Consider the following 15,555-nt stretch of genomic DNA (forward strand, 5'->3'; position numbering starts at 1 on the left):
TATAAACTTTTATTTAGTTTCCTTTTATTGCAAATATAGTTCAATATGTTTATGGATATTAACTAAATAAAAGAATTCAGATATTTATATTAATTGTATGGTCTAGTAGGTGCATGGTTGATAAGGGTTTCTATTTCTTTGTATTGTGTTTATAACCCTGCCATAAACTTATATATATTATTTGGATAGCACTGCTAAGATTTTCATAAATATACTGACAGTATGCACTTTATGGCTGGGACTGAGATGTAATGTTTTGATACAGTACAGATCATATATCCATCACTACACACTCTTAAACTCTCAGACATAAAATTCCCAGACATAACCTTCAATTATGAAAGATAAGGGACTACAAATAAGGGTAAAATGAACACATTTCACTACAGAAGAATGAAAACAGCTATAGCCTTGTTTATATACAGATATGGAAGTGTATGTTTACTTCAATGTGTGTCTATACATTTATCAATAAACAGAAACACAGACCCACAGGCAAAGACACACTTTAATATAGTTTAAAAGTTAGGGGCTTACTAGTTAAGAAAATAAAAATTACTAGTCTTGCCAACTGTCCCATATTTGCTGGGACGATCACTATTTTTGGCCCCCTGTGTAATGATATCATTTTCCTAGGTATCTGCCCCACAATGTATCTGTCCCACATATGTACTTGGGTATAGGCTTGGCATGGATGCATAAGTAGATTTGAGGTCTTTTTCTGGTCTTATGTTTATATTTTGTATATTGTGGCATGTACGTGATTATAAACGCACTAGCATGGAGAAAAACAAATACAAAATTGTTTTACCATTATATTGTAATGTATGTACCTTTTCTTAACATCCAGAACCTACCTTAGTGAGATAAATAGCTCTCAAAATACAATTTGCTTTTATAAAAATTATATGAGGGACCTTCATAATAAAATGACATATAATGTCAACATATCCAAGAGATTTAGAGAATCTTTTATGAACTATCCTGCACTTTAAAGCAGAATAATACAATAGCATATCTGATCTAAATAACTGACATCTATAAATCTCATGCAGATGGCAGATCAGACTGAATAATACAATATTAATATTTTGTGCATATTGCAAGAATTAGGTTTCTAGGACGGAGGGTGTATGCAATAATCCCCTAACAGGCTTATTTGACTACTCTGTGGCAAAGTATAGCTAGAAATGTGTTTAAAAGTTGGTAAAGACCATTCAATGATGAATATAAGCAAAAAGTCTATTTTTAACTGCTAGACTTTCTGAGCCAGGGGATATTTCTAGCTATGATCATTCTTGCCAGATACTCCATTCATTCTTTCATTATTTTAGTAATTTGTAATAACATAAAATCAAATGGTGTTGTTGCAGGTAGCTCACTGTCCTTTCCTAAGCCCATGTTTGGGCAGACTGAACACATTCTAGAGTGTAAATAGGAACCAGGCAAGGACAGCTGTGCCTGACCTCTACTATTTGGTCTGGTAAGAGGTATTCCTTTCTGTTTTGGAATGGACAAATGGAGGTCAATCCCAAAGTATTTGGAATATAATCTACCCAGTAATTCTGTAGAAAGAGTTTTTGAAATATGTACTATTAAAAAATTAACAATGTCTATTGCTTAATTTAAATAACTAATTCTACATGTCTTCATTCTTTTCAAAGAGCTATTTGTAAGCATTATAGAGGAGTTTTTTTCCCCATGAAAACTGAAGTATTTAAACAGCCTCTTTATTATACTGAAGCACAAGTCTCTATTTTTAATTTTGCTACAACCATCTCCAGTATCTGGTGTTCAATGCACAAATTTAAAACTGTATGCTATTGGCATATATTGTGCTTAGTGCTGCTCATGGAGGCTGAAAATTGCTAATATATTTATTTAAAAAAAAACAACCAAAAAAAACAACATAAGTGGATAAAAATAAATCTCTCTTCTAAATAATGAATAAATGTGGAAGTTGTCTAGTGTGGTGATTTAAGATTTAATAATAATAAAAAAAAATAAGTCTATTTATGTTTTTGATATTTTGTTTTTATAAATAGTCAACATGACTAAGCGTTAGCGAGGGACTGTGTGTTTGAAAGAAAAAAATGGTTTGTTACTTAACATAATTGCCAAAAGCAACATAATGGTCATGTCTGGGGCATAGATAGTGCAGTGCTACTCATCTAATCACATTATAGTACAGTTGCACTTATTAGGGTAGGATGAATATAGGATATTGAGAGAGTATTTTTGCAGGATTATCTATGTGGGTCTGCATGGCGGCTTTTGGGATACTATGTTGCGCCTAGGGGAATGCTCACTGGTAACTATAGAGTAGTACATATTTATTATTGAGGTGGCTTATATACAGAGCCGCTGTATAACTGGACCCGGTGTGGATATGGGACACAAGCAGCATTATACAGTGGGGGGGGGTGGGGGGGGGGCACATAGAGAGCATATTCTTTCTAATAGGATTTTTAAAGAGAAAAAAACTCTTCCATTAGCTGGAAATCAATATTCTCTTGTTTGAAATTTTGATATTCTCAACAATAACCTTAAAGACTCCTGACGTTGGTTGGGTTACACTGTAGTGAATGGAGACTTGGGGATATTATTTCAATCTTGGAACAAAATGTCTTAAACCGGCCCTGTATACAGAATATCAGAATGTTTACCTTAAGTAGATACTGCCCATTTGTTCAGCACATTTTTTAAAACAACAAATGTTTGCTGCATTAATTTGTTCCAAACCAATGATAAATGTTTACTGATTATTTGACATCTGCTTTATGCAAACAAATGCTAACATTTCCTTTATCAAATGTAACATTCAAATATTAAAGTCTGAATGTTGATTTACATACACTTAACTGTAAGGGGCCTATTTATTATGGTGCGAGCGGACATGATCCGATATAGCGGTTTATGTCCGCTGCACATCGATAAATGCAGACAGCAGATGCTGTCGTCATTCATCATTACACCAGCAGTTCTTGTGAACTTCAGTTTCCGGTGAAATATGCCCTGGCGAAATATGCCCCTAAGTCTGTTGGAATAAATCTGAATGTAATTTATGAAAGTAAACTGTTACCTCCAGTTTTATGTGATATGCTGTGGTGTTCCTAATCAAGAATACTTTAATGCATTTTCATCATTTGATTTTTTTTCTCTTGAATCCATTAACGCAGTTTTAGTTAACAGTACAAAAAGCATTGATCAAACAAAAAACTTTATATAAAAGCAAAGCATAAATGATATATTTCATAGACAAACTGCCACAACCAGCTGTGAAGATTCAGTGATTACCAATAACATGTAATTATGTAAGGATTTTTTTTTTAGCAGCAGAACATCATGTAAAGATTCTTAAGCATGTACTCAATATATTACACACTGAAATTCAATTACATTTTAACTCCACTCCCCCTCCCATAATGTTACCACAAAAACACCCCCATACAAGAGTAAAACTCTCTATTCACACACTTAAATACAAAAACACATACAATTATAATTACAATTACACACACCTACACATATGTACACCCACACACACACATATTATATATATATATATATATATATATATATATATATATATATATATAAATATATACACACACACATTATGGGGGATATTTATCAAGCCGTCAAACGCAAATACGCTGGAATTGATCCGACCTAGTTATCAAAGCCTAGAGATCTGCAAAAGTTGAAATTTGTGACGTAACATACAATCCACCAGCCTCAATCCGACGCAGATCGATGCTTACGTCATTACAGATGTTCTGAATACACATTCGGCTCTATCTGACACTTTTTCAAAGTTATCAACTTTCTAACAGGTACGCTCGCGGGTATTCCGGCCCAGTGTACCTGGTTTTCAATCCGCCACCCTGGAGGCCCGTGGATGCCATAGGAATCAAAGGGATTCGGAAAGCAGCGAAGGCTTATATTCAATGCTGCCAGATATCCCATTGATTTCTATGGTTGAAAACAAGTAACGTTTACACCTTACACCCTAAAATAAGCCCCGATTCTAAACACCCCTAATCTGCCACCCCGACATCACTGCAACCTAAAAATTTTTTATTAACCCCTATTCCGCTTCTCTGACCCCGCCGCAACATAAATAAAGTTATTAACCCCTATTCCGCCGCCCCCGACCCCGCTGCAACCTAAATAAAAGTATTAACCCCTATCCCGCCACTCCCGGGCCCCACCGCCACTAAATAAAGATATTAACCCCTAAAACTCTGGCCTCCCACATCACTACCACTAACTGAACCTATTAACCCCTAAACCGCCAGCCCCCACTTTGCCATAAACTAAATTAAGCTATTAACCCCTAAACCTAACAACCCGCTAACTTTAAATTAAAATTACAACATCCCTATCTTAAAATAAATTTAAACTTACCTGTAGAATTAAAATAAACTATATTAAACTATTAATTAACCTACCCTAACTATTATACTACACACTATTAAACTACCAATTAAATTAACTAAATTGCATATTAAAAACCCTAACCCTACCCAAATTATTTAAATCTACTAGGATGAGAGCTCAATTCTATTGGCTGATTGGAACAGCCAATAGGATGAGAGCTGCTCAAATCCAATTGGCTGATTGGAACAGCCAATAGGATTTTAGCAGCTCTAATCCTATTGGCTGATTGGAACATTCCAGCCAATAGCAATGCAAGGGATGCCATCTTGGATGACGTCACTTGCATTCAAGTTCCAGTTTATGGCGCCGACCGTATTGAAGAGGAGCTCTGCACCGGATGTCTTCAGGATGGATCAGCTCCGCGCCGGACGGATGAAGATAGAAGATGCCGTCTGGATGAAGACTTCTTGCTGGCTGGATGGATCCTTCAAGCGGGACTTCAATAACTGTAAGTGGATCGTTGGGGGTTAGTGTTAGGTTTATTTAAGGGTTTTTTGGGTGTGTTTTATTTTTAGAGTAGGGTCTAAGCAGTAAAAGAGATAAATGCCCTTTTAAGGGGCAATGCCCATACAAATACCCTTTTAAGGGCAATGGGGAGCCTAGGTTATTTTAGATAGGGTTTTTATTTGGGGGGTTGAATGTGGGGGTGGTGGGTTTTACTGTTGGGGGGTGTTTGTAATTTTTTTTTACAGGTAAAAGAGATTATTTCTTTGGGGCAATGCCCCACAAAAGGCTCTTTTAAGGGCCATTGGTAGTTTATTGTAGGCTAGGTGTTTTTTTATTTTGGGGGGGATTTTTTATTTTGATAGGGGGATTAGATTAGGTGTAATTCTTTTTTATTTTTGATAATGTGGTTTGTTTTTTTCGTGATTTAGTGTTTTTTATTTTTTGTAACTTAGTGTCTATTTTGTTTTGTAATTTAGTAATTTTTTAATAATGTTTAATAGTAGATTTAAATAACCTTCAGAAACTCCTAACTTTTATGTCTTATGTTGGTATATTTGTAAAGTGCTTTGAGTCTCACAGGAAGAAAAGCGCTATATAAATCGCAAATTATTATTATTACAATCTTGCACACATATACACAGATGCCTGCACATATATACACACACATACACATACTGTATATGCACAAAAATGTACATATACACATGCATACACAATCTTGCACATATATACACACAAATACACATATACTGTATGCACACAGATGTACATATACACACATGCATACACAATCTTGCACACATATACATGCACATATATACACACACATACACATACTGTATATGCACAAAAATGTACATATACACACATGCATACACAATCTTGCACATATATACACACAAATACACATATACTGTATGCACACAGATGTACATATACACACATGCATACACAATCTTGCACACATATACATGCACATATATACACACAAATACACATATACTGTATGCACACAAATGTACATATACAAACATGCACATATATACACACAAATACACATATACTGTATGCACACATATGTACATATACACACATGCATACACAATCTTGCACACATATACATGCACATATATACACACAAATACACATATACTGTATGCACACATATGTACATATACACACATGCATACACAATCTTGCACACATATACATGCACATATATACACACACATACACATACTGTATATGCACAAAAATGTACATATACACACATGCATACACAATCTTGCACACATATACATGCACATATATGCACACAAATACACATATACTGTATGCACACAAATGTACATATACAAACATGCACATATATACACACAAATACACATATACTGTATGCACACAGATGTACATATACACACATGCATACACAATCTTGCACACATATACATGCACATATATGCACACAAATACACATATACTGTATGCACACAAATGTACATATACACACATGCATAAAAACAGCCACACAAATGCCACTCACTCATACAAAAACTTCCTAATTATAAGCACAGAGTTGTGAAAATCCAGCTGGTGTAAAAAAAAAATCTGAAACGCTTCACCAGGGGAGGTGTTAAATTGATTGTTACTGTATCTGTAGTCTATGAGAAGCATATATATACTGAGAGCAGAAATGCTACTGAATGTGCTATTGTTGCCACTTGTTAAAAGAACAAATATTCACATCAGATTATTGTTAATTGTACTAATATATCATGTGAGTTAATGGTGATTTATTATTTCCTTACATGCTCCTTTTTAGAAGACTTTGCATGTAAACATTGGAAGATGTTTAAAGTGATGGTTGAGTCTATTATTTTACCTGTCATTAATGAATATTTTGTTGCCCATTTAGGTTGCATATCTTTTTTTGAAAAATGAAGTATATTGAAAGTATTTAGAAAATAAAAATGTTATTCTTATGTTCATTGTCCACCGCCGGCCCCCCTTTCTTGAAGAAATAACTTCATAACTGGCGTCCAATCATAAAGTGTGTCTCCGGGCTGGTTTTTCTGTCATGATGCAACACAAGGATTCTTTTTGTTTTTAGTGTGCATGCGCAAAATTAGTGAGTGGTTTGCCTTTATGCAAAATATTGACTTAAAAATATGTGTTGCTCATTTTTGCTAGGTGTTCGATACCCTAAACCGCTTGCATTCACTCTAGGGATGAACCTCGTGATTCACTGTTTACTTGGTTGATTGACAATATAGTAGTTGCGCATGCACTATTTTAATTCAATATCGGGAGCACGCTTAGGGAATGACGTGTACAGCGGGTGGAACCTCTGCGCACGTCACGGAAAAGCCCAAGTACAGTTTCATGGGGCAGAGTTTACGAGCTCAACAGATCAAAATCCAATCGATAAAATAAGATGCAAGTATAAATTGAAAAAAAACCATAGCGTTTCAACTTGTATGACTAAATTAATGTCATTTATGCTGTTCACAGTAATTAGCGTTTACCATCACTTAAAATCACTGGTTTTCAAACCTCTCCTCAGGCCTCCCCAACAGGTCAGGTTTTCTAGATTACCTCGGATGAGAGCAGGTAAAATAACCATGTTTCTAATCAGCTGATCGTTTCACCTGTGCTCCAGTTCAGATATCCTCAAAATGTGGCCTGTTATGCTTTAAATATATAAAATATGTGTTATAGAGAAGTGACAGCTGGACAAAATATTGTATCTTCTATTATAAGTTTAAGCTATGGGGCATAAGCGTCCAGTCTGAAATGAAGGATCAATAACCTGCATCAGCCAATTTATAAAATAAAAAAAAAGAGTTACTAAATACAATAACAATGCAGTAAGTTAGTATATGGCCAAGGATCAGGTTGAGTAATAAAGACGATATATTAAGTAAAACTCAAGCAACCAGAGATGGTTACAAGTTAATATTATTTTAAAGGGATAGTCTAGTCAAAATTAAATTTCGGTAGAGCAGGCAATTTTAGGCAACTTTCCGATTTACTCTTGGTATCTTTATTTGAAAAATGAAGAATGCAAGCTTAGGAGCCCATTTTTGATTAAGCACCTGGGTAGCACTTTCTGATTGGTATCTAAACGTAGCCACCAAGCGCTACCCAGGTGCTGAACTAAAAATGGGCCGGCTCCTAAGCTTACATTAAAATAAACAGAACAAAGAGAAATTGATAATAAGCATAAATTAGAATGTTACTTAAAATTGCCGGCTCTATCTGAATCATGAAAGTTTAATTTTGACTAGACTATCCCTTTAATGACTGTAGTAGCAGCATCACTGATGAACACTACTCCCTTGTGTGGCACATTTAATGGCTTATGTCACAAAGACACTGTGACCAATACCAGAATCAGAAACAATATTATGCATTGACTAATATTTAGCAATTTATTAATGCTACCAGTGGGATGGCAGTGGATGCGTTAAATGCCATGATAGAAAAAAGGAAGTGTTCTCCTGAATATTCATAGTTTACAGTACAGTGCAGTGTATACTACTGGAGATTCTGATGACATAACAGGTTAGCTTCTTTTTAGAGTCCCTTGAGATAATGCTACACATACAAATCTAGAGGTTTACACTAATGTTTAAAGAGGAATTGCAGCAAAGTCATTCACACAAGCACACACAACTACTGAAATAAATAGAGTGATATCCATGTTATACTTACTGCTATTAAAGGGACATAACATATCAGTTGTACAGCCCCAACTATAATGCTGCATTACAACAACAAAAATACTTTTGCCTTTGCCAAGCTCAAAACCACATCAATGCATGCAGTGCCACCTATGTGCTAACATGGGTGCTGGTTGGTAAGTATGCTCTGTGCATAGAGCACATCAGCCAATCAGCAACTGTGCACATGAACCAGGTGCATGCAAGTGGCACCAATATTGCATTAAAATAATAGGCATTGCAAAGACATAGCAATAGTATGCTAAATCTGTACACTGTATGCAACTGACCCCGTGTCCCTTTAACATAAATACAGCATAAATGTCACAAGGAACAGTTGGCTAGATTCTATCCTGTTGCTCACTTATTAATAAAGGACACATCCCCAGGTTCTTTAACATATTTGTTAAGCTGAGAGAGCTCTATGTATGAGTTAATAAGTGACATTTATTAACATCAGAATTTAAGAGCTTTATGTCAGTGGAGTTAAAATGAACTACTTAATCTTGCCAAATTTTCTTGAAAATAAAATCATGCCCAAAAGATACTTGTGCAAATCAGTAAAGTGCTCTATCAGTATTTGCACCTATGAGAAGGAATGAGAGTCTTGAAAAGCAAACTAGGTGTTAAAAAAAATCTGACTACAGTATATGAAGTGCTTTGGGGGTTAATAACATTTTGTACTTGTATTAAAACAAAAGTGTGCTCAGGGTTTTACTGTGCTAATAAATGTTCAGCCTCTACAGCTAGAGAAAATCGCTATGATTCTGCCTGGTAAACTTAATAAAACACAGACTGTACACATTACTGAGAATTGAATCCATCATGTAGCTCAGTGTATAGAGTGTACTAATCTTACAGACACAAACAACATCCAACATTTGTATTTTGTAAAAAAAACACTGCATCAAGGTATAAAACTGGGCAAAAACACAATGAAATAGCATCAGTGATATGAAACAGTATTCTTATACACACTTACTGAAATGGCAATGGTGCGTATGTATAGATAGATAGATAGATAGATAGATGATAGGTAGATAGATAGATGATAGATAAATAGATAGATAGATAGATATAGAGAGAGATGTATACATACACACACACACACACACACATATATATATATATATATATATATATGTATATATATATATATATATATATATATATATATATATATATATATATATAAATATATACAGAGAGAGAGAGAGAGAGAGAGAGAGGTGATAGATAAAAAGATAGATGATAGATAATGTGACAAAAGAGAGAGATAAATATATATACATAGAGATAGATAGATAGATAGATAGATAGATATATAGATAGATAGATAGATGATAGATAGATATGACAAAAGAGAGAGATAGACAGATAGATAGATAGATAGATAGATAGATAGATAGATAGATAGATAGATAGATAGATAGATAGATAGAGGGAGAGAGAGAGAGAGAGAGAGAGAGATAAATATATATTTATATATATATATATATATATATATACACATATATAGAGAGAGATAGACAGACAGACAGACAGACAGACAGACAGATAGATAGATAGATAGATAGATAGATAGATAGATAGATAGATAGATAGATAGATAGATAGATAGATAGATAGATAGATAGATAGATAGATAGAGGGAGAGAGACAGAGATAAATATATATTTATATATATATATATACACATATATAGAGAGAGATAGACAGATAGATAGATAGATAGATAGATAGATAGATAGATAGATAGATAGATAGATAGATAGAGGGAGAGAGAGAGAGAGAGAGAGAGAGAGAGAGAGCATGAGATAGGAAAGCATATTGGGTTGATTCATTTTACAGCATTGTCACATTTTTAACACCTTGACTGACGAAAGTGAAGCTGGAATACAGAATCCCTTCTGACAGCCAAAGCCTTTGGCACATAATACAAAACGTACAAACGCATTTACTGTTTCCCACAGGAGAGTTGAGTCAATGTTGGTCTCTAGCGTTAAATACGCACTTAGGATGGAACTGTGCCAGTGTGTATATGCTGGTAGTGTGTCATACGTACAGCTCATGTTTATGGAATAAGTGTACTTTATAGCCTATACTCTATGCATGGGAAGGAAAATGTTTGCTGTATCCCATATAGTTAGTCTATAGCAGAGAATAGTAGAACATTCAGTTCCAAAGGAGACCTGCAGTGTGTGATCCCAAGCCTTAACCCCTGGGCTGCCAAAGAGGCTGTAATACATTGGTAATCTCTGGAAGCTAAAGAGTTAAAGGGGTGGCATGCACATCCCAATGTGATACCTGAGTATTTACATATTACATTGATTTGAAAAGATGTTAGCACAGTGTTCTCCAGCTCATTGACTCCCTCTCCTGTGGTTCAGTTATATTCGCAGTCAAACATTCGCAGGTACCAAACATGATAAAGAAGCAGGCTGAGCGCCCCCTACCTGAGGTACGCCGTATCCCCCTGCCGGACCGTGATGTTGTCCGTGCTCCGGTTTAAATCCACGCTGCGGACAGGCAGCCCTGTTGGGAGAAGGCATAGCAGTCTGAGTATAAAGATATGCATCGGATTCCTGTCTGCTAGAGACCTCCCCACCATGATCAACACTTGAAGATCACAAAAAAAACAACACTTCAAAAAAACTTAAAAACAAAAATCTAAAAAGCTACGAACACGATAAAGCCTTAAAATACACTAAAAAAACAACCATGAAAAACAAGTCTTTTTTTTATTATTCCAATAAATTCTTGTAATATTCCAGGTAATGCAGAAATCTGAAAAACAATATCTTCACGCAATTTCCCAAAGTGTAAATTTCTTAGCTCAAACTATAGATGATTCTCATCCAGCTTTGCAAAACAGTGTAAGGAAAGAGAAAAAACACGTATGCACAATAAAGGAACAATCCCAGAGTGTTGGAAAAAGTGCCAGAGCTGTTTGTATCTGCTTGTGTTGCTGATGCTGCTTGTAAAGCAGAGTGAACCACATACAGAGATCTCTCACTAACCCACTTTCACAGGCACAGAGAGATGGAGAGAGAGAGAGAGAGAGAGAGATGGGGAGGGGGGGGGGGGGTGAAGGAGGTTCTCAGGCACAAAGCTACAAGCAATGCAAAGCACATAGAAACACAAGCACAGGCTCCTGTATAGAAATGCTGAGGAATCCAGTCATTTGCTCTGCTTTTTTACCCTATTACTAGAATGTAAGAAGGTGCTATGAATTCACACACATGTTGTTTGTGGGACGGATTCAAGGGACAGCCCTCTTTATAGACCATTCCCATTTTTTTTCTAATGCTCTATGGGTTCTTCAGAACAACTTGCTACAAGGGTGTATAGAGAGGTGGGCTGGGAACTGTTAGCAGTGGGGGTAAAATAGAATAGAAGGCAAGAATCCCTGGGCACAAAGAATCAATCAAGGGGGGGTATGTATTATTTTCTTGCCCCAAGGGTCAACCTGATGTCACACAATACATATAACTATATGTAATTATCTAAAGAACTATATATATATATATATATATATATATATATATATACACACACACACACACACATACATACATACATACAATAACTGTTCACAGGGCATACGTTCAAATTTAGTGGGTTAGAAAGGAACAACTGGCACAAAATGAGTGGCAGAAGTGGCATCTATTAGAAGCAGCCAATCAGCTATAATTAAGGAAACACAAACAAAAGGATTATATGACAAAATGATTTGTTATACATGTATCAGAAATTAATCATTGGATTGCAAATAATCTGCATTTTTATGGGGAATTAAAACTCAATCATATTTAATACTGTGTATATATATGGGTAGACAGATAGATAGATAGATAGATAGATAGATAGATAGATAGATAGATAGATAGATAGATAGATAGATACTTCAATACTTTGACCCTGTAACAGGAGGTAATTGAAATCATTTAAATATATGTGTCTGTGAGTGTGTGTATGTAGACAAACAGACATAGATAGATACATACATACATAGATAAACAGACAGATTATAGATAGTTAGATAGACAGACAGATAGACAGAAAGATAGATAGATAGATAGATAGATAGATAGATGATTGATAGATAGATAGATGATAGATATACTGTATATATGTTTTTGTGTGTGTGTATATATAGAAAAACAACAGATATCCTGCCCACGTCAGTACTTTGATCCTGTAACATTCTAAACAGTGATTAATTAATAAAAATAGGAGCTAATTTAAACCATTCCTTAAAGGGACAGTATACACTAATTTTCATATAACTGCATGTAATAGACACTACTATAAAGAATAATATGCACAGATACTGATCTAAAAATCCAGTATAAAACTGTTTAAAAACTTACTTAGAAGCTCCCAGTTTAGCTGGAACACCCACTGCAAGTGGGAAACAGACCCCCCCTCCCCCTTCCTCTGCATATGAAAAGACCCTTTACACAAACAGGAGCAAGCTGGAGTAGGTATACATCAGTATTCTCCTAAACTTTGGGGCTTGTTTAGGAGTCTGAAAAATCAGAGCAATGTAATTTAAAAATAAGAAAAACTATACATTGAAAAAACAAACAAAAAAAATGTGCTGGCTATATAAATGGATTATCTACAAAACATTTATGCAAAGAAACATTGAATGTTTAATGCCCCTTTAATTTGCACTCATTTTATGTATAAATAAAATGTAATAATAATATAAACTTTTTAAAGGTATTAATATTAAATATCTAAGACAAACTGTTTAAAATTGGGCTACTATTTTCATATGATATGAATAACTATCTCTAGCTTATTTATTTTTCATTGTTATTTACTATTAATGTTGCTCAGTGACAGTTGAATACATTGAGTTAATACCAGTCTGGAAGCTTCTGCAAGTATTTGCATATATGAGAGTAAACTGACCTATAACCCCTATCAGGACAGACAACCCCCCCCCCCCGTCTCTTTATTACCTATACAAAAGACTGATGCTTTTCTGGGTTACCACGGCAATAGCCTACCCTCTGCCTGCAGAGTTTGTGCTGTGGGGGGCACACATGGACCATGAGACTAAAATAGTCACATGGAAAGAGTGAAAATGGGGGAAAATGGGCAATATGGAGAAGCAGGGTCAGAGGAAGAAGATAGTTTGCTAAAGTATTGAATGGACAGACAGACACAGTGATAGAGATGACTCAGAGTGAAAAGGACACTAAAAAAACAAAGCAATTCATAGTATTAGGATGGAGATGTCTGTGGAGAGAACTGAACTACATTTGACAACCAAACTAATTTGAGGGTGATAATAAAGGCAGCTGAATCCTAACAATCAGGTAGTACATGGTTAGGATACCAGCCCCCCTTATTTGCAGGGATCGCCCTTATTTTATACTACTTGTAAAATCTTAATTTCAAACATTTACTGTTGTACTCTTGTACTCTTATTTAGTATATTATTTTAATGTATCTGACTGTTTATAGAGGTGGTTCCTAAAGTGGGTGGGACTGCACCCCTGGGGGTCTACAGGATTACTGAGGGGGCACTAATAGGCATAAGAGGTGACTGGTCTTACCATAGAGGGGCACAGGGATTGCCATAGGGGGTGCTATTATGAAAGGAAGAGGATACTAGTGGCCCCCTCCTTTAAAATGATCATAATTGATTGTGCTTTATCCTAGATGAGAAAAGCAAAACTTACTTGTTTTTTATTTAAAGTTTCACATCTTTTTTCTAAGGCTTCTTCTTCTATGATAGTTCAGGTTTATCAGCAATTTACACTTTCTCTCACTACAATAAATTGCAGCCACTTGTACTGCGTGATTTGACAGTGCTGTACATTAGCATTGACTATTAACCCTAACTGCGCGGTTTAGAATAATTGTGTAGTAGCAGGAAACATAGCAATTGCCTGTTGTGCTTGTCTGAGTAGCTTTGTACATAGTCAACCATCTAAGGTTTTTATGTCTTCTGCCATCAGAAGACTTTATTGGTGCAGTAGTACAACTATGCTCCAAGCAAAGAAATCATCTCCAGATGCCTGACTATGGCAATTTAAGACCCCTGCTAAGTGACATGAAACCAGAGATTGGGAAACATGAAGCTCATCCGCCAGATTAACAGTTTTTTAATAAAGTGAAGTAATGTCTCAGTGTGGTTTGTAAGACTCTTGCACAGTGACTATCAAATTTAAAAAGCTGGTATCAGAAGATAAAGATAACACAGTTTTAACCCCTTAATGACAATGGCTATTTTTACATTTCTGCGGTGTTTGTGTTTAGCTGTAATTTCCCTCTTACTCATTTACTGTACCCACACATATTATATACCGTTTTTCTCGCCATAAAATGGACTTTCTAAAGATACCATTATTTTCATCATATCTTATAATTTACTATAAAAAAAATATAAAATATGAGGAAAAAATTGAAAAAAACACACTTTTTCTAACTTTGACCCCCAAAATCTGTTACACATCTACAACCACCAAAAAACTCCCATGCTAAATAGTTTCTAAATTTTGTCCTGAGTTTAGAAATACCCAATGTTTACATGTTCTTTACTTTTTTTGCAAGTTATAGGGCCATAAATACAAGTAGCACTTTGCTATTTCCAAACAACTTTTTTTCAAAATTAGCGCTAGTTACATTGGAATTGGAACCCTGATATCTTTCAGGAATCTCTGAATATCCATTGACATGTATATATTTTTTTTTAGAAGACAACCCAAAGTATTGATCTAGGCCCATTTTGGTATATTTCATGCCACCATTTCACCGCCAAATGTCATCAAATAAAAAAAAAAAGTTCACTTTTTCACAAATTTTGTCACAAACTTTAGGTTTCCCACTGAAATTATTTACAAACAGCTTCTGCAATTAAGGCACAAATGGTTGCAAATGCTTCTTTGGGATCCCCTTTGTTCAGAAATAGCAGACTTATATG

At 35.2% G+C, this 15,555-nt stretch overlaps 1 protein-coding gene across 2 annotated transcripts in view; it reads right to left on the bottom strand.

Moving 5' to 3' along the window:
- LSAMP (limbic system associated membrane protein) overlaps positions 1–11,536 on the bottom strand; it is a 1,151,692-nt gene extending 1,140,156 nt beyond the window's left edge. The window contains exon 1 of one of the 2 annotated variants that reach the window (XM_053705841.1): positions 11,069–11,536. In XM_053705841.1, coding sequence (XP_053561816.1) covers positions 11,069–11,223 — 155 coding nt within the window. In that variant the 5' untranslated portion in view covers positions 11,224–11,536. The remainder of the gene's footprint in view (positions 1–11,068) is intronic. The other variant, XM_053705842.1, reaches the window with a different exon arrangement.
- Between the last annotated feature and the right edge of the window lie 4,019 nt (positions 11,537–15,555).

Source organism: Bombina bombina, chromosome 3 (genome assembly GCF_027579735.1).
Source record: "Bombina bombina isolate aBomBom1 chromosome 3, aBomBom1.pri, whole genome shotgun sequence".
Classification (NCBI taxonomy): domain Eukaryota; kingdom Metazoa; phylum Chordata; class Amphibia; order Anura; family Bombinatoridae; genus Bombina; species Bombina bombina.